The following is a 26,339-nucleotide window of genomic DNA, read 5'->3' as shown; positions in this document are numbered from 1 at the left end:
CCTGTTTCCCCCCGGGCCGGGGGTTCAGCGCAGGTGAGGCAGTGCCGGGGCAGGGTGAGGGCAGGCTCGGGGCAGGGTGAGGGCAGGCTCGGGGCAGTGACGGAGCGGGCCCGGGGCAGTGTCCGGGCAGTGACGGAGCGGGCCCGGGGCAGTGTCGGGGCAGTGTCCGGGCAGTGCCGGGGCAGTGACGGAGCGGGCCCGGGGCAGTGTCGGGGCAGTGACGGAGCGGGCCCGGGGCAGTGTCCGGGCAGTGTCCGGGCAGTGTCGGGGCAGTGACGGAGCGGGCCCGGGGCAGTGTCCGGGCAGTGTCGGGGCAGTGTCGGGGCAGTGACGGAGCGGGCCCGGGGCAGTGTCCGGGCAGTGTCGGGGCAGTGTCGGGGCAGTGTCGGGGCAGTGACGGAGCGGGCCCGGGGCAGTGTCCGGGCAGTGTCGGGGCAGTGACGGAGCGGGCCCGGGGCAGTGTCCGGGCAGTGTCGGGGCAGTGACGGAGCGGGCCCGGGGCAGTGTCCGGGCAGTGTCGGGGCAGTGACGGAGCGGGCCCGGGGCAGTGTCCGGGCAGTGTCGGGGCAGTGACGGAGCGGGCCCGGGGCAGTGTCGGGGCAGTGTCCGGGCAGTGTCGGGGCAGTGACGGAGCGGGCCCGGGGCAGTGTCGGGGCAGTGTCCGGGCAGTGTCGGGGCAGTGACGGAGCGGGCCCGGGGCAGTGTCCGGGCAGTGTCGGGGCAGTGACGGAGCGGGCCCGGGGCAGTGTCCGGGCAGTGTCGGGGCAGTGACGGAGCGGGCCCGGGGCAGTGTCGGGGCAGTGACGGGGCAGTGACGGAGCGGGCCCGGGGCAGGCTCAGCGTGAGGGCAGCCCCGCCTTGCCCGGCTCCAAGATGGCGGCGGCGGCCCCGGGGCGTGTCCCGCGGCCCCGGTCCCGCCCCGCGCTTCCGGCCGCGCCGCGGCCGCGCCGATGGCGGTGAATTACGCGGCCGGGCTGTCCCCGTACTCGGACAAGGGCAAGTGCGGCCTCCCCGAGGTGAGCGCGGCACCGCCCGGGGAACCCCCGCCCGCCCGGGGGAGCCTCCGCCCGCCCGCGGGGCCCCCCGCCCTCCGCGGGCCCCGCCGCGGCCCGGCGCGTTCCCATGGCAACCGCGGCCTCGGCCCCGCCGGGGACACCGGTGGGGAGCGCAGCACCGGGGAGGGAGCGAGCCCTTTGTGTGTCCCCAGCGCATCCCGCCGCTCCCTCCTTGTGCTCCTCCATGGCCCTTTCCAGGGCCTCCCTGACCCCACCCAGCGGCTCTCTCCTTCTCCCCCCAGATCGCCCCCTGGCTCCCTCCACGTCTGCCCTGACCCCCAGCAGTACTTGAGAAGCTTAAAACAGGGTTTGGGAGAGGGACAGGGACACTCAGGGGCCTGTCCGGTGCCAAGGGGGTGGTGAGGGGATGGAGACACTCAGGGCCTGTCCTCGGCCCTGTCCCCAGGAGATGGGGCTGGAGAAGCGTCTCAGGAATCAAATCCCGTGCCCACACCGGGGTCTCGTGTCCCACCTCCGTGGCTCCCGGGTCCCTCGCTGTCCCTCGGCCCTGCCCTGTCCCCAGAGCCGGTGGCACTGCTGGTGACAGCTGGGGCTGAGCACACGTGGGGTGGCCTCGGGCCGCTCCGGCCCTCCTGGAGCCCAGCCTGGGCCAGCTGCCTGTCAGAGCAACAAACTCCCCGTCGGTGTTGGCTGTTCCCGGCCCTGTCCCTGCACGGAGACGCTCTGGACAACGCCGAGTCTCTCCCATTAAATGCTTCTGTTGTTAAGGAATGCAAAATCCTTCATGGATAAGGAAGAATTGTTACTGGGGTTACTGGGGCTCTAGAATCATGGAATGCCAGAAAGGTTTGGGTTGAAGGGACTTGAAGGATCATCCAGTGCCAACCCCTGCCATGGGCAGGGACACCTTCCACTGTCCCAGGCTGCTCCAAGCCCCAATGTCCAGCCTGGCCTTGGGCACTGCCAGGGATCCAGGGGCAGCCCCAGCTGCTCTGGGAAATCCATTACAGGGCCTCCGCACCCTCATGGGGAAGGATTTCTTCCCAATACAATCCACCCCCCACATCTCCCCATGGAGATCCATGCCCACTTCTCTCCATCCCACACTGGTTTTGTGTCTTTTCCCAGATTTTTGACCCTCCGGAGGAGCTGGAGCGGAAGGTGCGGGAGCTGGCGGACCTGATCCGGAGCTCCTCCAATGTGGTGTTTCACACGGGGGCAGGGATCAGCACGGCCTCGGGGATCCCTGACTTCAGGTAAGGCCGAGGGCTGGGAGGGTGGCAGCTCCTCCAAGTCCATCTTCCTTCCTGGAGAGCTCTGATTTACCCCAGACCTGCCCCATCCCTGCTGTCCATCCTGGATCCAGCTGCAAACACCCTTCTCCCTCTTGCACATCTCAGCTGTTCCCACAGAATCCCCACGTGTGCTGTTTGCATCAGCCCCCAAAACCCTGCTGATCCATGAGCTCTGCTCCCATGGATGGGGCTGGCATTGCCCCTGGAGCTGAGCTCTCCCTCCCTGCTCTTCCCATGGCTGCAGGGGCCCCAATGGTGTCTGGACTATGGAAGAGAAAGGGCTCTCCCCGAAGTTCGACACCACCTTTGAGAACGCCAGGCCCTCCAAGACTCACATGGCGCTGCTGGGGCTGCAGAGAGTGGGAATCCTGAAATTCCTGGTCAGCCAGAACGTGGACGGCCTGCACGTGCGGTCAGGATTCCCACGGTACTTTCCCAGCCCCGCGGGGGTGTTCGGTTCCCGAGGAATCTCTGCCCTAGCTGATACGGGGCATGGAAGCTGGAAGGGGATAAACCAGCTGGAATTTAGAGGAGAGAGGTTCTGGTTCTAATCCAGAGGGTCGTGGAATGAAATCAGCCTCGGCTGTTGCTCTCTAGAAATGTTTCCAGCTGCTGTGTGCACAGGACAAACAGGTTGTGGAATCATGGAATCATGGAATCCCAGGACGGTTTGGGTTGGGAGGGACCTTAAAGCCCATCTCGTTCCCCCCGCCAAGGGCAGGGACACCTTCCCCTATCCCAGGTCACTCCAAGCTTCATCCAACACCTGTCCCCATCCAGGTCCTGCTGGTTGTGACTCTCAGTGCCACCAGGAGCACCTGGGGCACCGAGGATCCAAGGGATTCCCTCTGCAGGGAGATGTGACGGGAGCCGAGGCTGGGAGAGCTCCACTCCCTGCGTGGAGGGGGCCGGAGTGGCCGTGTCAGAGTTGTCCTCAGAGGAACCTGAGCCTCTCCTGAGCCTCGTGACAGCCGGAGCTCTGTCCTTCACGGACTCCAGCCCGTTACAAAACCCATTCCCAGCACTTAAGAGCAGCCAGCGATTGTCTTGGGAGGGAAAAGCGCTCGGAGCTGTTGGGAAAGGGGAGGGGAGAGCAGCTGAGTTCAAGGAAGAAAATAAACTGAAGGGAGTCATTGAGGCTTGAAAGATGCTGAGTGTGACACTGATACCTTTGGTGTTCTGTAGAGGGAGGTGAGGCCCTGGCACAGGTTTCCCAGAGGAAAATGGGATGCCTCATGCCTAGAAACAAGGATGGAAACAGGAACAGGCCTTGGACAACACTCTCAGGGATGCACAGGGTGGGATTGTTGGGGTGTCTGTGCAGGACCAGGGGCTGAACTCCATGATCTTTGTGGATCCCTTCCAGCTCAGGATATTCTGTGATCCCTGGGAACAGACAAGGCCAGGCTGGACAGGGCTTGGAGCAGCCTGGGATAGTGGAAGGTGTCCAGGCCCATGGCAGGGGTGGCACTGGATGGTCTTTAAAGGTCCTTTCCAACCCAGCCCATTCTGTGATTCCATGAGTCAGGATGTGCCTGAGGAGCATCGATGTGTCCTTGCAGAAGGTGCATCTCACAAACACCTTCAGCCAGAGCTGCTTCCAGGGGTATTTCCTGGGATTACAAGCCCCAAGTCCTGGCTCCTGCTCCCAGCCCCATGTTTGTCTGTTTAAAATAAACAACCACGGGAAAAGGAGTAGGGAACGATGACAGAATTCCATGGTGCTCCCACACCCCAGAGCCACTGGCTCCTGTTCCAGTTCAGCCCAGCTCTGCCTCCCAAACAAAGCCTCTGCTTGAGTAAGAAGCACTGAACTGGGGCCAAACTGGTGGAAATCAAGTCAGTCCTGTCTCACCCAGCCTGGAGGAAGTTCCCAGTCAGCGTGGGGCGCTGAGGAAAATAGGGAGAGCATGGCTGTGTTTTCCTCTGGCTTCTGCTCTGAGCCTGAGGGGAGTTTTAGGAAAAACAGGTGTCAGAGGGCTGGAACAGCACAGGGACAGACAGGAATGTTGGGTGCTGGAAAAGCAAAGATCTGGGTGCTCCTGGGAGCAGAGATTTCAGTGGATCGGGAGCTGGAATCAGTGCTGCGGATGGAAGCATTAAAATTAAAAGGACAGGACCTGCTGTCCCTCCCTCAGTCCCTGCTGGGAGATGAACCCATCCCCAGGCAGAGCTGCGATACCGGGAAGCCCTTGAGGGTCCTGGGGAGGAGGGGGGGTTCCCCCAGGGCTCCCCACCCTTCCCCAGCTCACCTGTGCCTCTCTCCCACAGGGACAAGCTGGCCGAGCTCCACGGGAACATGTTTGTGGAAGAGTGCGTGAAATGTGGGAAGTACGTGAGCCCTGAGCCCCGGGGGGGGGGCTTGGCTGGGATTTCCATCCTGGGATGGGGGCTTGGCTGGGATTTCCATCCTGGGATGGGGGCTTGGCTGGGATTTCCATGCCAGGCTGCGTGGGGGCCGTCCCAGCCCCTCCCTGAGCAGTCCGTGTCTCCGCAGGCAGTACGTGCGCGACGCCGTCGTGGGCAGCATGGGGCTCAAGCCCACAGGCCGCCTCTGCAGCGTCACCAAGGCCCGGGGGCTGCGGGCCTGCAGGTAGGGATCCCTCCTGGGATATGGGATGTGGGAATGACCCAACAGCCCCTCGGATTCAGGAGAAGCAGCCCAGGGTGTGGGAAGATCTCTCTGGGTGCTGTCTGTCCCTTCCCAGTGTGGGACAGGGAGGCTGGGACAGGCTCTGGTCACTGTCCCCTCTGCCAGGGCAGCTCTGCTGCCCATTCTCCTGCCTTTTCCAGGGAAAACCATGATCCTTGTGTGTGTTTTTCAGAGGGAAGTTACGAGACACTATTCTGGATTGGGAAGATTCCCTGCCCGACCGTGACCTGACGCTGGCAGATGAAGCCTGCAGGTACTGACACCCTGCCCAGGAGCTGAACAGTCCCTTCCCACTCATCCATGCCCTGATCCTGGATTTCTCCTCCTCCCTTCAGGAAAGCCGATCTCTCTGTCACCCTGGGGACCTCTCTGCAGATCAAACCCAGTGGGAACCTCCCTCTGATCACCAAGAAGAGAGGAGGGAAGTTGGTCATTGTCAACCTCCAAGCAACCAAACATGTGAGTGAGCGTCCTACAGCTCTGCCCTGCTCCTTTCCCCTCCTGTCCCCTGTTCCAGGCCCATCCCAAGTTTGTCCCTGCACGTTGTCCCCTCCCAGGTGGCCTCTCTTAGCAGGCACACAGGCTGGGAGTCCCGGGCTGGAGGGTTTAAACTTGCAACTCCTGCTAAACACATAGAGATTGCAGGTAAATATTAGAATCATGGAAAGGGTTGGGTTGGGAGGGACCTTAAAGCTCATCCCATTCCCCCCACTTGGGCATGGACACCTTCCACTGTCCCAGGCTGCTCCAAGCCCTGTCCAACCTTATCCACACAAGTGTTGGGAGCAGAGTAAAAGCTCAGCCTGGAGCCTGCTGTACCCTCTGGGATTTACAGCCCGGTGGAGTGGCCACACACACGGAGCCCGTGTAGGTCATGCTCAGTTCCTGCTCAGTTCCTGCTCAGTTCCTGCTCAGATGTTGGTGCCCCAATTGTTCAAAGTCTTTAAATACCCAGAGCTGGGGGTTCCTGGGATGTCACCAGAGCTCCCTTGTCCCTGTCACGCTCTGCTGTCCCTGGCTCTGTACCCACATCCCGTCCCCAGGCAGAGCCCCAGGGTGAGCTCACGTCCCGCCGGGAATGGGGACATCGCCCTGTCCCTGGGAGGGGCCGTTTGTCCCCTGAGCCGTGTCCCTGCTGTCCCAGGACCGCCAGGCCGACCTGCGCATCCACGGCTACGTCGATGACGTGATGACCAAGCTGATGAAGCACCTGGGGCTGGAGGTGCCCGAGTGGACGGGGCCGGTGGTGGTGGAGAGCGCCGAGCTGGCCACGGCCGAGCAGCTGCAGGGGCGGCTGAAGGAGGAGCCCCTGGCCCAGCACAACGGCGCAGGAACGCCGCACCCCGGGAAGGCGCCGCTGGAGCGCCGGGACGGGCTCAAGCAGGAGTGTCCCAGCCCGGACACGGGGCCGACACCGGTGAAGAAGATGAAGGTGGAGCCTCTCCTCACCTGACCTGGACTGTCCCTGTCTCACCTGGGCTGCTTTTCCTACCGACTTTTTTTTATACCCTTAAATATTGTCCCTTTTTTTATGTCAGTATTAAACACACTTGAATTGTGGCTCGTGGAGCAGCTACACCCACGGGCCTGGGGAGGGCCTTGCACAGGAAAATTCCTCCCCGTAAGGGTGGAATGGAATTCCCAGAGCAGCTGTGGCTGCCCCTGGATCCCTGGAAGTGTCCAAGGCCAGGCTGGATGGGGCTTGGAGCAGCCTGGGACAGTGGGAGGTGTCCCTGCCCATGGCAGGGGTGGCACTGGATGATGGGCTTTAAGGTTCCTTCCAACTCAAACCATTCCATGATTCTGTAATTCCATGTCACTCAGTCATGGAAGAGGACTGGTGCTGGCTGGATCCCAGTTGGACTCAGGGCTGGGAGCTGTGGGAAGGTGCCCTGGCCCCAGCTCCAGGTTGGGCATGGCCATGTGTCCCCCCTCTCCTGGGCCCCTCATGGCAGCAGGTCCCACCAGCCCAGGCCTCCTTGAAACCTTGTGGATCACCCCCTCTTAAACAGCAGGTGGATTTTTTCCAAAATATCTTATATTTAGAGAGGAAAATAAAATTTACAAAACCAAAAACCAAAACAAAACCAAGAACAAAACCAACCATCAGCAGCCAACCAGCCCAGGGCCCCTTCTGCTTCCTCAGCCCCATCCTGAGTGACCCTGTGTCCCTTCCACTCCTGCTGTGCCAGGGGGGCAGGAGCAGCCCCTCCCTCCCAGTAAGGCCAGTGGTCTCTTCCCAGTTCACAGATCCAAGCAAAGCCAAGCGGGTCCAGCATCGGGAGGCAGATCCTGGAGGGGTCCCCCCGAGGGCTCGTCCTGTAGGGGATGAGGTGCTGTCACCCCGTGGCACCCCCGTACTGCCGGGTGCTGCTAAAGCTCCTCCACCGGCTCCAGCACCGCGGGCCGGCCGTGCCCGGGCTCAGACCACGCCAGGGATGCCAGCCCCGGGTGTGGCACGGGGTCATCCCCTGGCACAGCGACAGCGTGGTCCCTGTCCTCGTGGCTCAGCCCCTCGGCGGCCGATGATGCCCGTGAGTCATTCTGGAGGGACACCTTGTCCGGGTGTGTCGGGAACGTGGCCTGGAAAGCCTCGTGCAGGGTCTCGGGGGTCTCCTCCAGGGGCTCCGACCACAGCGGCTCTGGGGGCTTCTCGTCCCCTGCCTGGGGCTGGGTGTGAACCACACGGGAGGCGGCAGCGTTGTGCAGGGACCTGGAGAAAACTGAGCACCACGGAGGGTGAGGGCCTGGGCCAGGGCCCTGAGGGTCTGTCAGGGCTCTGGCTCAGCTCAGCACAGCCCTGGCACAGCCCAGCACTGCCCCAGCTCAGCCCTCACCTCGCACGGGCCTGAAGTCACCGTTTGCCTCAGCCTTGCTGGGGGCGAAGGGGCTGATGGAGGGGAAGACAATGAGGGTGAAGGAGAGCAGCAGCACCTGGGGACAGAGAGGACACCACTGAGGACAGCAGGGGAGAGGGACCAGGAGCTGGGACAGCTCCCAGGGAGGGGGCTGGTGGCAGAGCCAAGAATGCATCTATCCCTCCATCCCTCCCTTCTGGTACATGTCCTACCAGAGCACCATCCCTCCCTCCCTCCCTCCCTCCCTCCCTCCCTCCCAGCCCATCTCCAGGGCTCCAGGGTTTACCAGCCCCACGCACCGCCAGGCAGGTCCCTGTCTGTGCTGCCTTGTTGCTTGACTGTACCACCATCGCCTGGAGCTTCTTCAGCTGTTCCAGGAGGGATCTGGGAACAGGGAGAGCCCATGAGCTCCCATCCCAACACTTCTCACCCCACCCGGTCCCCATCCTGCCCCAGGAACACCTACGAGTTCTGCTTCTCCAGGTGCAGGACTTTCCTCTGCAGCTCCTGGTTCTGGGCCGTGCACGCCGACATCCTGGGACAGGGAGAGGGGGATGAGCTCAGGGGACAGCAGGGGGTTGGGGTGTCACCATGCCCAGAGCGAGGGGCTGGGCTCTGTACCTGCTCTCCAGCCCATCAATGTATTCCTTCTTCTTCTTGCGGCTCTCCTGAGCCGACTGCTTGTTCCGGATCTTCCTCCGGATCTTCTTCAGCACCCGCTCCTCGTACTGGGGGAGACACGGGGGGTCAGGGCCACCAGGGCTGGGACCCCCTGCTCCACAGCCTTCCCAGGCATCCTGACACCCACCTTGGTGAGGGGCAGCTGCGTGGGCAGGGTCACCCCCTCCTTCGCCAGCAGCTTCTTCTCATCCTCCGTCAGCACCAGCTCCTGGAAGTGGCCCTGGCTCGGCCGGAGCAGCGAGCCAGGAGCCTGTGGCTGCTGCAGGAACACAGAATGGTGACATCTCTGGGTGGGGGTCACCCCCCACCTGGCCCCTGGGACCATGGGTGGGACCACAGTGCAGGGACTGTGGGCCAGGAAGGGACCATAAATGAGGACCAGGAAGGGAAAGGGGACAAGTGTGGGGATGGGGAGGGATAGGGATGGGAATGGGGGATGATCAGGGTCCAGGAAGGGACACAGCTGGGGACAGAGAGTGTTGGGGACACAGGGACAGGGACTCACATTGTCAGAGCTGCCCGAGAGCAGCAGGTCCTTGACGGTGAGGGCACAGGATGCGGGCGGGGGGACCACGGGCAGGTCCTGGCTCTCCTCCAGGAAGAACCCAGGGTGCCACATGTCTGCGTGAGGGCAGAGCGGGGCTGTCAGCAGTGCTGTGTCCCCTCTGTCCCCAGTGTCCCCACTGCAGGACTCTCCCCCTGCCATGGCCCCAGAACCAGGGGGATTTGCTGCCCAGTCCAGTGACCCTGACTCTGTCCCCCCAAACTGTTCCTCTGGTCCTGCCCTATTCTCCCCCCAACACCAGTCTGCCCAGTTCACCCCAGTTCCCAAGCTCTCCACACTCTCCCCATTTCCTCCCTAGCCCACCAGACCTCCCAGTTCTCTCCAGTTTCCCCCAGCTCCCCATATTTCCTCACAATCCCTGAGAGACCCCACCGCTCTCAGCTCCCCAGTGTCCCCAGTCCCTCCAGTGCCCCCAGCCTGGTCCTTTCCCAGTGTGGCTCACCCAGGTCGATGGAGACCTCGGGGTGCAGGACCCCAGACCCGGCCGGGGGGGGCTGGGCCCGGCAGGGGTTGGTGTAGGGGTACAGGACCCCTCGGGGACCCCTGTCACAGCTCCGGGGGGGGCTGTCATGCTGGTCAGAGGGGGGGTCCTCGGACACTCCGCTGTCGCTGGTGGCCGGGGACCAGCTGGGCGAGTCCAACACCGAGTCCCCGGAGGCCAGGATGGAGCTCAGGAAGTCCTCGCTGTCCAGGTCACGCTGTGGGGACACGCACCCATCACCAGGGCGCACCCACGGCCCGGGGTGCCCAGGGCTGTGACCCCGCAGGGCTGAGCTGGGGCGGGGACCCGGCCCGGGGCTCACCCTGTCCTGGGGCCAGGCTCCCGGCGGCGTCCCCAGCTCCACCCCGCACAGGATCTCGCTCTCGCGGTCGAAGAGGAGATCCAGCAGGTCCAGGCTGTCGAGGCTGCCCGCGCTGGAGGCCGTGGCTGTGGGGTGGCAGGGTCAGTCCCTGGCCCAGGCCCCGTGGTACCCCCCAGACACCCCCACAGGAGCTGCACGGCCCCGGGGCCACCCCGAATCGCGGGAGGCGGCTGGGAGGGGGCAGGGCCGTGTTGGGATTCACCTGGAAAAGCCCTACAGGTGCGGGACTGGAAGGCTTCAGGCCTGGACCCCATCCCCAGCCTGCTTCCAGCAGCTGAAACTCCCAAATCCTCTGGTTTTCCACCCAGAGCAGCCCAGCCAGGGGGTTCCCTCCTGGAGGTGACTGTGCTGAAGGGCTGGTTAATCATTTTGGGTGGCAAGTGGAGGGGAGGGGACTGTGGCTGCCAGCCACCCCAGGGAGGGGACTCAGCCCCAAGGAGGGGGCTTGGCCCCAGGGAAGGGACTCGGTCCCTCACTGCCACCCCAGGTACTGCTTGAGACCCCCGACTCAGAGAGAGCCACTGGGCCAGTTGACTACTTGCCCAACGGGCCAATCAGCCAACTGACATCCCAACTACCCGACCAGCTGACCCACTGACCAACTGGTTGACCAGTCAATTAATGAACTGATCAATAGACAGACCAAATGGTCAGCCTGTTGGCCAAGTGACCAATGGATGGACTGACCAACCAACCAACCAAGCCACGGAGCAATGGACTGACCAGTCAACTCTCTGACTGACTGACCAACCAACCCACCACCCAACCACTGACTCGAATGTCCTCTCCAAGCCAGTTGGGGACAGTTGTCATTACTGTGACATTTGTCTGGCCAAGGTGGACACGGGGCTTTATTGCACCCTGTCCTTCGCCCTCGGTCCTCTCCGTGACTCCTGATGGCCCCGTGGGATCTCGCTGAGTGACGGCAGCCAGGACATACCTGTGTGAGACGCCATGGATTGTCCTCTCAACCCTCTCTGAGCACAGGGGATTGGGGTGGACAACAAGCCTGGCCTTCACCCTCCTCCTCTTCCTCCTCCTCTGTGATTCCCTGACCCGAGTGGCAAAGTTTAAACTCCAACTGCACAGAAATAATGTCCCAGATTGCAAAATGTCCCAGCCCTGATTGGGGCCATCGGGGTGTGATGGCAGGGCCGCCCCGGGGCTGGACCCGTAACTCATTAGCCAAATGTTTTTGTGCTCCTCTGCCAAGCGGGGCAGGAGGGGCTGGGGCTGCCGGGCGAAGTCCAGGTGCTATAATTGTCCATGAACCTTCACCCACTTTTGGGGACAGTTTCCCTTTTCTCAGACATCTCAGCATTAATCACATTCGATGGGTGCTGAGAGCAATATCCGGGGACATTGGCTTGGACTGTACCACTTACGGCTTATGCTGGAAAACCTTGGTGCTCTCAGCTCCCTGCAGCTCTCCCTGGAGAGAGGCCAGTGACAAGGGATGGAGGGACAGGACACAGGGAATGGCATCCCACAAGGGGCAGGGATGGATGGGAGATTGGGAAAGAATTCCTGGCTGTGAGGGTGGGCAGGCCCTGGCACAGGGTGCCCAGAGCAGCTGGGGCTGCCCCTGGATCCCTGGCAGTGCCCAAGGCCAGGCTGGACAGGGCTTGGAGCAGCCTGGCACAGTGGGAGGTGTCCCTGCCCTGGCAGGGGTGGCACTGGATGGGAATTACGATCCATCCCAACCCAAACCACCCCGGGATTCCATGAGTCCCTCATGGCTGTCTCAGGGTGAACACGGGGTGGTGGCTGTGCCAAAGCCCCCTCCCCCTGCAATGAGGGGCATCAGCACAACAGCAGCACCCGCGTCCCCCCAGTGACCTCATCGCCACCAGCTCCCCGGGGATCCCGGGCACAGGGACGGGACACGGCTGACTAAGGCTCCGTGTGCCCCAGGCGTGGCGCGGGGACAAGGCCACGGCCCCTTATCGGCCGCCCCACGGCCTCTGACCGAGCAGGCGGCAGCTGCTCCCTGCTTTATGGCCCCGCCGGGACCGGGCAAAGGGCGCCCACCCGGTGCCGCCACCCGGGGCTGCTCGGGGCCCCTCGTGAGGAGCCTCGGGGGTCCCGGGGCCTGGGATCGGGCATGGAACGGGATGCGCAGAGCGGGCAGGAGCTGGGAGGGGGATCCTGCTCATTTCTGGGTCACTAATTAGTGATTCTTTAATTAACGCTCCGTCCCCAGCCGGTGCCCCCCGGTGCCCCTCGGGCGGCGCCTCCGCCACGGCCGCCACCTCCTTCTCCCCCTCAGCGAGATCTCGCGAGACTCCGCCCCGCCGCGAGCTCTTCCCGGCGCTCCCGGACCCCGCCTCCTCCCGGGCCCGCCCCCGCCCCGTGCTGTGCCCCGCCCCGGGAGCCACCGGGACCGCCCCTCCGAGCCACCGGCACCGCCCCTCCGAGCCACCGGCACCGCCCCCCGGAGCCACCGGCACCGCCCCTCCGAGCCACCGGCACCGCCCCCCGGAGCCACCGGGACCGCCCCTCCGAGCCACCGGCACCGCCCCTCCGAGCCCCGCCCCTCCGAGCCCCCGCCCCCGAGCCTCCGTAGGCCCGGTCGTGGCCCCGCCCCTCGCCCCCGCCCCGGTACCGGCCCCCGCCCCGGTACCGCCTCGGCCCCTCCCTCAGGCCCGGCCCCGCCCCCGATTGGCTCGCGCTCGGCCCCGCCCCGGCCCCGCCCCGCGCGCCCCCGCGCCCGGCCGCGCCCCCCCGGCCCCGCAGGCGCGGCCCGGCCCGGCCATGCCGGCCAAGAGGAAGCCGGTGCTGCCCGCCCTCAACATCGCCCCCAGCGCCGCCGAGGGGCCCAGCCCCGACGGCTCCGCAGAGTGAGTCAGGCCCGGCCGGGACCGCCCCGGCAGCGGGGCTGGGCCTGGGGGGGGACGCGGGGCCTGGGGGGGGACACCGGGCCTCGGGGACACCGGGCCTGGGCACGCTGGGGAGGCCGGGACAGAGCGGGCACCGGGTCTGGGGAGTCGGGACACGGCGGGCAGGGGGCGTGGGGAGGGACAGGGAAGGCCTGAGGGAACTGGGACAGGTTTGGGAAGGCCTGGGAAGGTCTGAGGGGGGACCTGGGGCAGACTCGGGGGGACCACGGAAGGCCCGGGGGAATTGGGACAGGCCTGGGGGGCTGGATGGGCCCAGCCTGGGGTGTGTGGGGCAGGTAAGGGGTCAGGGAGCCAGAGCCGGGGGGAAGGTTGAGGGTTGGAAGGGGTGGGCGGGGGGGCAGGTGGGATGGGATGGGATGGGCAGGGGGAGGCTGCTCTGGCCCCCAGGTTTGCTGGGGGGTGCAGGGTCCAGGCCTGGAGCAGGGGGAAAACAGCACTGGAGACCAAGGTTGGGGCTGAGATGGGGACCTGGGGTCTGGGGGGGACTTGGGGCAGCAGTCAGGGCTCGGCAGGTGGGACGTGGGGTGGAAGGAGGTGAGAGGGAGCACGTGGGGGTTCTGGGTGGAAGGGATGGGGTGAGACCCTCCTGACACATCCCCCTGGGTGTGGGTGAGGGGGGACAAGGGGGTGGCAGCAACTGGGACAGAGCAGCTGGAGCTGGCACAGGCAGCGGGGGCTCGGCAGCAGGTGCTGGGGGAGCACAGACCCCCCTTTGTGCTCAGGGTTTGGGGTGGGGGCTGTAAAGGAGCTGCTGGACCCCATGGAAAGCGCTTCTCATGTTACACAGCCAAAGCCAAGCTTGGCTTCCCGAGAGGGAGCGACTGCTGGTGCTGCCTCTTTAAGGGCTGACGGATTTTCTCTATTCCTTGGCTCTCCCAAAACACCTGACTGCTCCAAAGCTCCTCTGCAGAGGGGCTGTGTGTGTCGGGCAGGGACTTCTCCAGGTCTCCCTGTCCAGCTGATCCTGTTGGCAGGGGCTCAGGACGTGTCAGGGGATGGTTTTCAGTCATTTCCCTCCACCTCCCTAAAAACTAAACCCTCCTTTCCCTGGTGCTGACCGTCTCCCATCTCCTCCTCCCCTCTCCAGGGCCAACCTCGTGGACCTGCAGAAGAAGCTGGAGGAGCTGGAGCTGGATGAGCAGCAGAAGAAGCGCCTGGAAGCTTTCCTGACCCAGAAAGCCAAAGTGGGGGAGCTGAAGGACGATGACTTTGAGAGGATCTCAGAGCTGGGGGCTGGCAATGGCGGGGTGGTCACCAAAGTGCAGCACAAACCCTCAGGGCTCATCATGGCACGGAAGGTAACAAGGGACTGGGAATGCTGGGGAGCATCTGGAACCCTCCCTGGCTTTGTGAGGGCTGGATTTGGTTGGATTCTCTCTGGAAGTGGTAGTGGGAAGGATGGGCTTGACACACACATCCCTCAGCCCCATTTGACACATCCCGAGGTCATTCCAGGCAGGGACAGAGGTTCCTCTCAGACTTTGCTTCATTGGGAACATCTTCTACTGTGGTGCCACAGAGCAGAAAATCAGGAGCTGCTTCATGTGCCTGCTGGAAGGGGCTGTGCTTGGCAGGAGCAGCACAACCACTGCCCTGCCTCCTTGGGACCATGGAATCATGGAATGGTTTGAGATGGAAGGGGCCTTACAGCTCATCCAGTTCCATGGGCAGGGCCACCTTTCCCCAGCCCAGGGTGTTTCCCTCTCCGCTCTGCTCCGAGCCCACGTGGAGCCCCAGAAGCCGCTGCTCGTTCGTGTGCAGGACCTTCACAGGGGCTTTTTCTTTTCTGTGGTTTCCTTGATCTCGGAGCACCTTCTTACAACACCTCCAGAGCTTGTGAAAATGTTCCTGTCTGCTGAGTCAGAGGGGCTGAGATCAAACTCCTGACTCGTCTTTCCACCCGTGTCCGGTGCAATCCCGGCACCTTCCGTGGCTGAGGCAGCACAGAGCTCTCCCTCTGCCTTTAGCGTGGAATCCCACACGGGATTGGGTTGGAGAGACCTTAAATCCCATCCAGTGCCACCCCAGCCATGGCAGGGACACCTCCCACTGTCCCAGGCTGCTCCAAACCTCATCCAGCCTGGCCTTGGGCACTGCCAGGCATCCAGGGGCAGCCACAGTTGCTCTGGACACCCTGTGCCAGGGCCTGCCCAGCCTCACAGGGAGAGATTTATTCCAAATATCCCACCTAACCCTGCCCTCTGTCCGTGGGAAGCCATTCCCTGTCTCCTGGCACTTTATCCTTAATATTAGTCTGCAAATGGGAACAATTCTGCTCCAAAGCAGCCCCTCCCTTGAAGATCTCATTTCTTCCCAGCACTCAGGGCTTGCTCACAGGCTCCCCATCAGTTCTCTGACTTTCCAGGGGTCACATCTTGCCTGTTTTCTCTCCTGGCAGCTGATCCATTTGGAAATCAAACCGGCCATCAGGAACCAGATCATCCGGGAGCTGCAGGTGCTGCACGAGTGCAATTCCCCCTACATTGTGGGGTTTTACGGGGCCTTCTACAGCGACGGGGAGATCTCCATCTGCATGGAGCACATGGTGAGTCCCTGCCCCTCCCCTGGGCCCCCCCAAATCCCCTCTTCCTGCCAGCTGGGTGGCTCGGGGCACTGCCAGCTCCTTGCTCTGGCCACTCTGCTCCTGGAGGGAGCCACACGTTCCTGCTCAGGCATCGGAATGAGGGAGACAGCGACTTTTGGGAAGCGGAAGCAGAGGTTTGGGGCCTGGCCAAACGGAAATGTTGCCAACCCACTGCTCTGCAGAGCCTGCTGAGAGGCTCAGAGAACATATTCTGTTGTTTCTGGTGGAGAATGATGTTGTTCCTCCTCCAAACCTGCACTGTCTTTGCATTTCCACTGATGGAAGGAAGCAAAGAACCAAGAGCAAGAAGCAGAGCTGGTAAAAAACCAGTTTCCAGTGATCAACTTGAGCTCAGATCACCAGATATCCCATTTTTTGGCTGGAAAAGGAGTGTGCTCCATGCTGAGGGATGCTCTGTACTGCTCATCCCTCACTTGCTGCCCTGTACATCCAGCTGCTCCCTTTTCCTGCTGGGAATTGCTGTGTTGGTCATTCCCATGTTCTTCATTTTAGGATGGCGGCTCTTTGGATCAGGTGCTGAAAGAAGCCAAAAGAATTCCTGAGGAAATCCTGGGCAAAGTCAGTATAGCGGTGAGTTATGGGGCTGCTCAGGCTTCCAGGGGGGATTTGCTGCCTTGGGAAGCTTTCTGCACTCTCCTGGACCAAGGGGCCAGAGGGGAGGTGAAATATTCCCAACCCCTTTTCCTCTGGATAATGTTGGCTTCACCTCGAGGAGGTTTGGGAGAAATTTTGGGTGGTTCACCCAAAATCTGTGATGGAATTGGGGCTAAATTGCAAACCCTGAGGGACGTGGACACTGCAGGGCAGCTCCCCTTGAGCTGAGGGCAAAGCTCTTCCCTGCCCAGCCCTGCTCTCATCCAGCCTTGGAATTCTGCAGGTTCTGCGGGGCCTGGCCTATCTGCGGGAGAAGCACCAAATCATGCACAGAGGTGAGAGCAGGGCCCTGAAAATCCCAACCTGCACTGCAGGAGCCCCAGGTGTCCCCCAGAGCCACCTTCACTGTCCCCTCTCTCGCTGTTCCCAGATGTGAAACCCTCCAACATCCTGGTGAATTCCCGAGGGGAGATTAAGCTCTGTGATTTCGGGGTCAGCGGGCAGCTCATTGACTCCATGGCCAACTCCTTTGTGGGAACTCGGTCCTACATGTCTGTAAGTTCCTTTCAGATGGGGTTTTTGGGTAATTTGGGTTCATCTCAGCTCTGTTTCCATCCCCATCTGGTTCACTTTGGGGTGAGTCCAGTCCTTTGGAAGCAGAGAGCTCCTGATCCTCTGAGGACGAGCAGTGGTGTGTGTGGAAATGCAGATCCTCCCAGGAAAAACATTTCATGTCCTACAAATCCTTCCACATTTTATTTTGGGAAGTGTTTCTGGGTACAAAACCATCTTCTCTTTGTGTGTGCAAAGCTCTGTCCAAAAGCTGGGGGCAGAGAGGACACAAGAGCTGCTCCAGCCACCTCCCCTGGGGGTAAATGGGGGTAAAACCAGTTCAGAGCAGCTGGGATTCGGGACAGGCCAGTGGGAAATTAAAGCCAAATTGGAATCAGTCAGTGGGAGTGAATCCCAGACTGCTTTGGGTTGGAATGGATTTTAAACACATCCCATTCCACCCCTGCCATGGGCAGGGACACCTTTCCTGATCCCAGGCAGCTCCAAGCCCTGTCCAACCTGGCCTTGGGCACTGCCAGGGATCCAGGGGCAGCCACAGCTGCTCTAGGAATGTGTGCCAGGGCCTCACCTCCCTCCCAGGGAAGGATCCCGAGGTCTGAGCTGCTCCTGTATTTTGGGAATGGTTATTCCAGTGCAGTTATAGTTAGACAGGGGCTATTTAAAAATCCTGTCCCCTCTCTCCCGGGCACTGGCTCCAAGCTGCCTCAGAGCTGCCAGTGGGGATGACTTGCATGGATTGATTTATTTCTCATTTTTTCTTTTAATGGCCATAACCTCGAGTGGATTTTCTGCTCCTCTGATTCCTCTTGGATGTTAACAGGAGTGAGCAGGAAAATACATTTTTATGAATAATTTGAGTTCCTTAGATTTCATCACACGGAGGAATAGATTCCTGCTGGCTGTTCCAGACTCCCAAAGAGAAGTAGCTGGGAATGCTGCTGAGTTGGGAGTGTGGATGAGATGCTCCAAGTGCTTTTTGGCTGCACATCATCCTTCTTTTCCATTCCCATTGCACACGATCCTTCTGAGACTCTCCTTTCCCTGGAAAGCTGCCATGGAGAGGCCCTTGGGGTATCACAGAATTCCAGAATGGTTTGGCTGGGAAGGGACCTTAAATCTCATCCAGTGCCACCCCAGCCATGGCAGGGACACCTCCCACTGTCCCAGCGTGCTCCAACCTGGCCTTGGGCACTGCCAGGGATCCAGGGGCAGCCACAGCTGCTCTGGGCACCCTGTGCCAGGGCCTGCCCACTCTCACAGGGAAGAGTTTATTCCCAGTATCCCACCTAACCCTGCCCTCTGTCTGAGGGAAGCCATTCCCTGTGACCTGTCCCTTGTCCAGAGTCCTTCTCCAGTTCCCTTGGAGCCCCTTTAGGCCCTGGAGTTTGAGTCTCATCCGTGTAATTTCAGCACAGGATATCTGTCACCCTGAGTGTCAATATCCCATGTCACCCCCCATTCCCTGTGCCCTGGGTGCCATTATCCCATATCAATTCCCATGCCCTGGGTGCTGTTATCCCCCATCCCCATCTCTGTCCCCATTCCCCCCATTCCCCCATCCCTGTCCCCGTTCCCCCCATTCCCCCATCCCTGTCCCCATTCCCCCATCCCTGTCTCCATTCCCCCATCCCTGTCCCCATTCCCCTCTCACCCCATCCCTGTCCCCATTCCTCCATCCCCATCCCTGTCCCTGCTCCCCCATTCCCCCATCCCTGTCCCCATTCCCCCATCCCTGTCCCCATTCCCCCCTCACCCTATCCCTGTCCCTGCTCCCCCCTCACCCCATCCCTGTCCCCATTCCCCCATCCCTGTCCCCATTCCCCCCTCACCCCATCCCTGTCCCCGCTCCCCTCTCACCCCATCCCTGTCCCCGCTCCCCTCTCACCCCATCCCTGTCCCCATTCCTCTCTCACCCCATCCCTGTCCCCATTCCCCCATCCCTGTCCCCGCTCCCCTCTCACCCCATCCCTGTCCCCATTCCCCCATCCCTGTCCCCATTCCCCCACCCCTGTCCCTGCTCCCCCCTCACCCCAGCCCTGTGCTCTCCCCGCAGCCCGAGCGCCTGCAGGGCACGCACTACTCGGTGCAGTCGGACATCTGGAGCATGGGGCTGTCCCTAGTGGAGCTGTCGATCGGAAGGTACCCAATCCCCCCGCCAGACTCCAAGGAACTGGAAGCAATTTTTGGCCGTCCTGTGGTGGACGGGGCGGAGGGAGAGTCCCCCAGCATCTCGCCGCGGGCCAGGCCCCCAGGACGCCCCGTCAGTGGTAGGGGCTGTGGTGTGCGTTGGCAGCAACACTTCCATGGGGGATGAAGGGGTTGGGATCTGGCTGGTGCGGCTGGGAGAGCCGCTCTGGAGGAGGTTGTGGTGGGAATGTTTGTAGGGAAAGTCATGGATGGAGCCACGGCGATGCTCCGGCAGGACCCGCCCCGCCACAGGTTTGTGGAATTCAGGTGGGAGCGTGGGGAGGGGCCTCTCAGGATGGATTTGGGATCTATTGAAGAGTCCACGGGCTCCTTAGACCCCCCTGTGTCCCACAGAAAGGCTCAGCCGCCTGTGCTGTGGGCACAGCTGGAATGTGGATCCCTTGGAAAAGACATTCTGAGGGGCACAGTCACAGCCCTTGTGGTCCTCAGGCCTTGCCTGTGCTGCCAGCAGGTTTCTGCCAGGCCTGAGGCAGCTTTTGGGGAAGAGCTTTGCTGGGAGCTCTCACAGAAGCACCAAACACTGCAGGGATTCCAGGGAGGCTCTGCTGGAGCCATTTCCTTGGGAGCAGAAGGCTCTGGAAGCGCTGCCCCAGCCAGAGTAGATGATCTGGTGCTGCCCAAACACTCCAAGCTGGGAAGTAAATCTGGACTGGAGGCCTGGTGAAAGAAATCCAAAATTTGGGAATGGACTTGATTTCTCTTTAACCATGACTCAGTTCCCCCGGGAGTTGCCTCAGCCTCTCCCAGCAGAACTCCCCCAAAGGGGTGTTTTTCACCCCAAACTGAGCCCTGAGCAGCCTCTCAGCACCGTTTGTGTCGTGTCACCCCCCAGGCCACGGGATGGACACCAGGCCTGCCATGGCCATCTTTGAGCTGCTGGATTACATCGTTAACGAGGTGGGTGTTTGTTCTCCCAAGGCTCTGCCGGGATTCCCGGAGGTTCCACAGGGATGTCCCTGCTCTGCTGAGTCAGGGTGGGATCTGGAATGCTTGTTAGTCATGGAATCCCAGGATGGTTTGGGTTGGAAGAACCTCAAAGCTTATCCAGTCCCACCCCTGCCGTGGGCAGGGCACCTTCCCTGATCCCAGGCTGCTCCAACCTGGCCTTGGACACTTGCAAGGATCCAGGGGCAGCCACAGCTGCTCTGGGAAATCCATTCCAGGGCCTCCCCACCCTCCCAGCCAGGAATTCCTTCCCTATATCCCATCTAAACCTTCCCTCCTTCAGCTTAAGGCCATCCCCCTTGTCCTACCCAACTTGCAAAGGACAAGTGTAAAGAGCAGCTTCCCTTTCCAAGGTGATGGAATTGACCCCAATTCTCATTTTGGGATTGTTTCATCAGCTGTAGGTGTTACCAGAGCTGGGATTTGTGAGGTTGGATTTAGGGTTGGGATGTTTGGTGATTTCCCAGCTTTGGCTGGGGTTCAGTGTGGGGTCCCTCAGGTGCAGGACGAGCTGGAGCAGCCAGGGAAGGAATGGCAGGGAAGGGTTTTCCTGGCTGGAAAGTCAGTGAGGATGAGGAGGATGAGGGTGGCACAGCTCACTGACCCTGCAGCTGGCACTGATTTTTGGCACAGTAACACAGCAGTGATGCAGGAACCCCTTCTTCCTCCACAGCCGCCTCCCAAGCTGCCGAGTGGAGTCTTCACGCAAGATTTCCAGGAGTTTGTAAATAAATGGTGAGGATTTCATCTCCTGGCTGGAGGTGGAGGCCTGGACGTGCTCCCTGACAGCTCTGCGGCTCCACCCTCTGTGTTCTGCCTGATCCCCCATTGTGCTGGGAGCTCCTGCCTCGGGAAGGGTTGGAATAAAAGCAGTTTATTTGTGGGGCTGCTGAGCAGGATCCCAGCTCCTTCTAAATCTGAGCCTGGCCAGGGGGGAGGTGGAGCAGATCCTGGGGCTGAGTCACCCTGTGGGCACAGGGACACCTGAAGGTGCTGCCAGAGCTGCCAGAGATTGGATATTACAAAAATCTCAAATTCCTGCCAAGCTTTAGGGCCTCTTCTCCATTTGCAGGGCACAGTTTGTCCCCACACTCTGGGAGAGATGGATCCTGCAGCTCTCCCTGGGAGCTGGGCTGGCAGGGCTGGGGCCCCTCCCAGGATCCTGAGTGGCTTTGGCTGAAGCTGGAGACCTCTCCAGCCTGATCCCCACGAGGAATCTCACGCTGGCTTTGCTCTCTTGTTCTTCTCATTTCAGCTTAATTAAAAACCCAGCAGAACGAGCAGATCTGAAGATGCTGATGGTGAGTGGGGAGAGGATTTTCCTCCTGTACCAGGGTGGCACCAGCTCTGCCAGTTCTGCCCCATCCCTCCTGCTCCAAAGGCTGGGAAGTCCCAGGCTGAGCTCAGGATGAGCAGAGAGGGCTGGGCAGAGGGAGGGACTGACCCCCTTTCATCCAGGGGCAGGGATACCTGAGGTGTCCAGGACAAACCTGGCTCCTCAGCTGGGCAGGAGGGCGGCACTGAGGGCTGGATCCCAGCTGTGCTCACATTCCAGAGATCCAGCTGAGTCCTGGGCTCATCCCCCAGCCTGGGCAGCAGGGAAAGGGGGGATTCTGCCCACTCGGGTGAGAACCCACCTGCAGAGCTGCCTCCAGCTCTGGTCCAACAGCAGGAAGATGTGGAGCTGCTGGAGAGAGTCCAGAGGAGGCCCCGGAGCTGCTCCAGGGCTGGAGCCCCTCTGCTCTGGAGCCAGGCTGGGAGAGCTGGGAATGTTCACCTGGAGAAGGGAAGGCTCCAGGGAGAGCTCAGAGCCCCTTGCAGAGCCTAAAGGGGCTCCAGGAGAGCTGGAGAGGGACTCGGGCCAAGGCTTGGAGGGACAGGATACAGGGAATGGCTTCCCACTGCCAGAGGGCAGGGCTGGATGGGATATCGGGAAGGAATTGTTCCCTGGGAGGGTGGGGAGGGCTGCAAGGATCCAATTTTTTCCCCAAATCCTCTTTCCCGTAGCACCAGGATCTCCCCCCCTCTCCAGGGCACATCCCACAGCGCGGGGCTGGATTTTGGGATCCGGGATGCTCCTCAGGGGTGCTCCTGACCGTGTTTTCCCTGTGCTTGCAGAGCCACACGTTCATCAAGCGCTCCGAGGTGGAGGAGGTGGATTTCGCGGGCTGGCTGTGCCGGACGCTGCGGCTGAACCAGCCCAGCACTCCCACCCGAGCTGCCATGTGAGCCCGGCCTGGCACTCGCTGCCTCTGGCACCGCTTCCTCTCCTCCTCCACGGCAGAACTGCCCCTCCTTCCTCCCTCCCAGCCCGCCGAGCCCAGCGCCGAAGCTCCGGCCCCCAAAGCTCCGGCCCCTCGGAAGCGTCTCCATCGTCCGGGGCTGCTGGGCAGGGTTGGTTCCTCGGATGCAGGGGTGTTCCAGGCCTCTGCTCCAGCTCTGGAGCTCCTGACACTTGGGAATTGTGGTGCTGCTTATGTTGATTTTTCTTTAGTTTGGGGTTGTTGTTTTTTTTGGTTTGTTTTTTGTTTTCTTTTTTGGAAATGTGTTCACTTGGGTTCAAAAGAAGGTGACGGGGGTGTGGGGTGGGGCGGGGATGAGGGGCTGAGCAGCTGATGCTTCGCCTCATCCCTGGTCTTCTCTGGGATGGAGAATCAGCGGGGTCAGGAATGGAGAAACCCTGCCTCGGGTGGCCCAAAGCGGTGTCACCGCCCTGCCTGGGGACACAGGGGGGCTCTGGGCTGGCCCTGGGCGTGGGGCAGAGCAGAGATCGGGGTTTGCCTGCTTTGCTTTTTAAATGGTTGTTCCGAAGCCCGGCCTTGTCCCGCGCTGGATGTTCAGGGGAGGGGCTGGATCCATCGGGGTGAGGAGGGAGGGAATAGGGGTGGGGACGGCTCCCACTTTTCGGTGTCCAGGTGAGGGGACAGCGTGGATTTTCCTTCCCTGCCGAGGTGGAGGCAGAGCCCGGTTGTTCCCGGTGGCCGTGCCCGGGATTTGGGTCCCTTCCCTGATCCCATCTGGGGGCACAGGGAGGGGTGAAGCCCCTCCAGGCTGCAGTTTTCCCCCTCCAGCTGCCTCTGGCCCATCCCTGGGGTGGCCTCAGCCATTGTGGACGTGGCAGAGCTCCAGGATTCCCTGTCGGAGCCCCCTGGCCAGGGATGAACCCACCCAGCCCGAGCCACCTCATCCAAAGGCCCCTGGATTGTCCCTCCCATCAAGGACCTTGCAGCCCCCCAGGGCCCGACCCCCTCATTTCCCACCACGTGTGGATTTTGGGGTGAATCGTTCCCCTGCTCCCCTCACGTGGCTCAGCAACCCCTGAGCCCCCCATAAGGATTTGGGAAGTTTGGTGGGAATTTTTCGGTGTTTCCCTTCTTTCTTTGGCTGTTTTGCACCCAGTCAGGCTGGCAGCTGCCATCCCCCTGCCTGCCCTGAGTCCCACCATGGCAGCCCCCCAAAATTAACAGCCAGGGCTGGGTAACCCCAAATCTCTCATCCCTTTTCCTTTCCTGTTTTCCAGCACAGGACAAAGGCACTGCCCTGCTCAGGGCCAACCCGGAGGGCAACCATGTCCCCAAAGGGGGGACACCCCAATTTTTGCGGGGAACACCCCAGTTTTGCGGGGGGGAACACCCCAGATTTGGGGGGTCTGTGCTTGCTGGCTCAGCTCATGCCTGGCCAAGCCACCCTGGAGCCGTGAGGTGCTCGATGTGACAGATTTTGCCTCTTATTTTATGTGGGAAGGTTCCTCAAGTTTCGGGCTGTTTTCCATAGGTTTTGGTGCTGGGTTTTGGAGGAGGAAGAGGAGGAAAAGGAGGAGGAGGAGAGCGTGGATGGAGCAGTTTGGTGGTGCAATTAATTTTTTTTTTTAAACTCGATATTTTCATCATGGGGGGGGGGGGGGGGAGGGAATAATAAATAAACGGCACTTTACATTTCCAGGCGGTTTCTCTCCTCGGTTGTGCCCCGGGTGGGTTTAATCCCCTTTGGAGCCGGAATTCCGGCCGGGAGCGCTGCCTCCGGGAGTTCTGGGATGTGCTGCTGGCTCTCCCGGGGATGCTCTGGCCACGCTGTCCAGCGGCTGCCTCCAGTGGAAGCGGGAGACACCAGAATTACCCTGGCACGAGGCAGCCTCGGACGGGATGGATGTGGAATCCAAGGACCTAAATCCTGCCTGGGATCAGCTTGGAAATATTTGTGGGGGGGGGGGAATATTTAGGGGTGTTCAGTATTTGGGGTGAGGAGGAGCTGGGAGAGGCTGGAAAAATCCAAATTGGGCCCAAAATTGGAAAATATTTTGCATTTTGTGCTGTGAACGATGCAGGGGCTCAGGGGGTGACACCAGCACCGTGCCATCCCTAATTCCAGGCTCCTTCTGGGACATTTTTGGGGGTCCCGTGAGGTGGTGCCGCTTTGGAGGGGTCCCGGTGTGGCTTTTCCTGCTGTTTTGGGGTCCCCCAGGGCTCTGGGGTGTCCTGCAGAGCCCGGGATGAACTCGCTGCACCCCTGGCAGCTGTGCCAGGTTTCGGTGGTGCCAGCTGGGAATTGGGGGGGGGTCCCGGGGGGTCCCCAGGGTGGGGGCGACCACCGCCCTTGTGCCACAGCGGGATTTTGGGGGTGCAGAGAGGAAGGGGGGGTGCCCAACCAGGCTGGAACAAGGGGTCACCCAACCCCTGTTGAGTTTGTGGGGGACAGTGGGGGGGGGAGGGTTGGGGTCCTACCCCCACCCGGCCCCACGGGGGGGTTTCCACAGCTGATTTTGGGGGGGTCCCAGTGCGAGGCAGGCACTCTGGGGGTTCATACTTTGGGGGGGCCCCCCGGGCGTGCCCTGGGCGAGCCAGGGGAAAGCGAAAGCAGTCGGGAGCTGGGGCTGCTGGGCTACGGCAGGGACGGGCCGGGGCTGCAGCCCCCCACCCCAAAACCCACCCCAAAAACCTCCTGAGCCTCCCCCCCCCCTCTGTTTGGGGGCCTAGGGACCCCTCAACCCCCACCCCCCAGCCGCGGTTCCCCATCCTGCCTCAGTTTCCCCACCTGCTCAAAGGTGTTAATGACCCAAAACCCCCCTAAAGCCCCCCCAGCAACCCCCCCGCGGGCCGGGGGAGGGGTGAGGGGTGGGCGAGGAGCTCGGCCGGGGTTATTTAAGGAGAAAAAGGGGGGAAAAGGGGAAATCCCAGGGAGCCGACCGTGGAACGGGCCCCCCCGAGCGCGGGGGGGGGGGGGGGGCCTGTTGATCAAAGCTTTGCTTTTCTTGCTTTCTCTTCCTTTAATTAATTAAAACCCCAATGATCATTAATTCAAAATCCACCCTAAAATCTCGCCGGGGCCCCCCTCCCGACAGCCGCTTTTCCACGCGGATCGACCTGGGAAGCCGCTGGAAGCGGCCTCCGGGAGCTGTTCCCTCCGGAGCGGGGTGCTGGGGGTGGCACAGCCCCGCCGCGCGTGGGGACAGCCACGGCCGTGTCCCCGTGTCCCCCCCGGCCAGCCCCGCAGCCGGTGGCCCCGGCGGGATTGTCCTGTCCTTGCCAGGCTGGCTCCCAGCCCACCGTGACCTTGGGCTCCGTGTCCCCTTCCCAGCGTGGGGGGGGGCGGGGAAGGGGGGGAGAGAGCCCGAGGGACACGGGGAGGGGGTGGCAGGGAAGGGCTGGGGGGACGCTGGGGACACAGAGGGGGTGCTGGGGGTGGCACGTGTTGGTTTGGGAAGGTGGCCTGGGGCGGGCAGGGAGGCACCTTGTGGGGTGACACGTGCTAGGGGTGACACGAGTGGGGCTGGGGGTGTGGGGAGGTGCCCCGGGGGGGTGACACCCAGGTGGGGTGGCCCGGAGGGGCTCGGGGAGGTGCCCGTGGGGGCGGCCCGAGTGGGTTTGTGGGGACAGGGAGGTTCCCTGTGGGGACACACGTGGGGTTGGGGGCACGGGGAGGGGGTGAAGGGGGCGACACGTGGGTATGGTGACCCAGAGGAGCCCGGAGAGGTGACCAGAAGGGTGACACGGGTGGGTTTGGGGGTGCAGGGAGTGAGGTGCATGAAGGATGACCCAGAGGGCCCGAGGGAGATGCGCCGTGGGGTGACACGGGTGGGTTTGGGGGAGCACAGAGGTGCCCCATGGGGTGACACGTGCGTGGGGTGACCCAGAGGGGCTCAAAGAGGTGCTCCGTGGGGACACGAGCGCGTTTGGGGCTGGGGAATGTGCCCCGTGGGATGACACGGCTGGGTTTGGGGGACACTAGAGTGACCCGTGGGGTGACCCGTGGGTAGGGTGACCCAGAAGGGAGCTGTGGGTTGCCCCGTGGGGACGCGAGTGGGTCTGGGGTAGTGTGACATGTGGCAGGAGGTGCCCCATGATGTGACACGGCTGGGGCTGGGGTCTGTGTGTGTGTGACACTGCCGGGGGGGGGTGACACGGCTGGGGCTGGGGTCTGTGTGTGTGTGACACTGCCGGGGGGGGGGGGGGTGACACTCTGGGGTCTCTGTGTGTGTGACACTCCGGGGGGGGGGTGACACCCTGTGACACCCTGGGGTCTGGGGTCTGTGTGTGTGTGACACTGCCGGGGGGGGGGGGGGGGTGACACCCTGTGACACGCGTGG

General features: G+C 62.0%; 3 protein-coding genes across 3 annotated transcripts; 2 read left to right on the top strand and 1 right to left on the bottom strand.

The window, feature by feature from the left end:
* The first annotated feature begins 940 nt into the window (after window positions 1-940).
* SIRT6 (sirtuin 6) lies at window positions 941-6,482 on the top strand. Its single transcript, XM_082297832.1, has 8 exons — window positions 941-1,016; window positions 2,145-2,272; window positions 2,556-2,738; window positions 4,583-4,642; window positions 4,809-4,904; window positions 5,137-5,217; window positions 5,300-5,423; window positions 6,109-6,482. The coding sequence occupies exons 1-8, from the start codon at window positions 951-953 to the stop codon at window positions 6,415-6,417; spliced, it is 1,047 nt and encodes a 348-aa protein (XP_082153958.1). The 5' UTR covers window positions 941-950; the 3' UTR covers window positions 6,418-6,482.
* An 855-nt stretch (window positions 6,483-7,337) lies between these two features.
* CREB3L3 (cAMP responsive element binding protein 3 like 3) lies at window positions 7,338-10,299 on the bottom strand (the record flags this gene model as incomplete). The annotated part of the gene is made up of 10 exons (XM_082297789.1): window positions 7,338-7,687; window positions 7,802-7,898; window positions 8,122-8,206; window positions 8,289-8,357; window positions 8,444-8,550; window positions 8,631-8,762; window positions 9,009-9,124; window positions 9,511-9,766; window positions 9,872-9,996; window positions 10,134-10,299. The coding sequence occupies 10 exons, from the start codon at window positions 10,297-10,299 to the stop codon at window positions 7,338-7,340; spliced, it is 1,503 nt and encodes a 500-aa protein (XP_082153915.1).
* Window positions 10,300-12,649: 2,350 nt separating this feature from the next.
* Window positions 12,650-22,239, top strand: MAP2K2 (mitogen-activated protein kinase kinase 2). Its single transcript, XM_082297635.1, has 11 exons — window positions 12,650-12,771; window positions 13,919-14,129; window positions 15,230-15,376; window positions 15,929-16,006; window positions 16,314-16,365; window positions 16,461-16,585; window positions 18,657-18,870; window positions 19,644-19,708; window positions 20,430-20,491; window positions 21,012-21,057; window positions 21,875-22,239. Exons 1-11 carry the CDS (start codon window positions 12,686-12,688, stop codon window positions 21,983-21,985), a joined length of 1,197 nt encoding a protein of 398 aa, XP_082153761.1. The 5' UTR covers window positions 12,650-12,685; the 3' UTR covers window positions 21,986-22,239.
* The last annotated feature ends 4,100 nt before the right edge of the window (window positions 22,240-26,339 follow it).

The sequence above is a fragment of the Coloeus monedula genome (genome assembly GCF_965178545.1).
Source record: "Coloeus monedula genome assembly, chromosome: 27".
NCBI classification, from domain to species: domain Eukaryota; kingdom Metazoa; phylum Chordata; class Aves; order Passeriformes; family Corvidae; genus Coloeus; species Coloeus monedula.
This window is presented reverse-complemented; position numbering and strand designations above follow the sequence as displayed.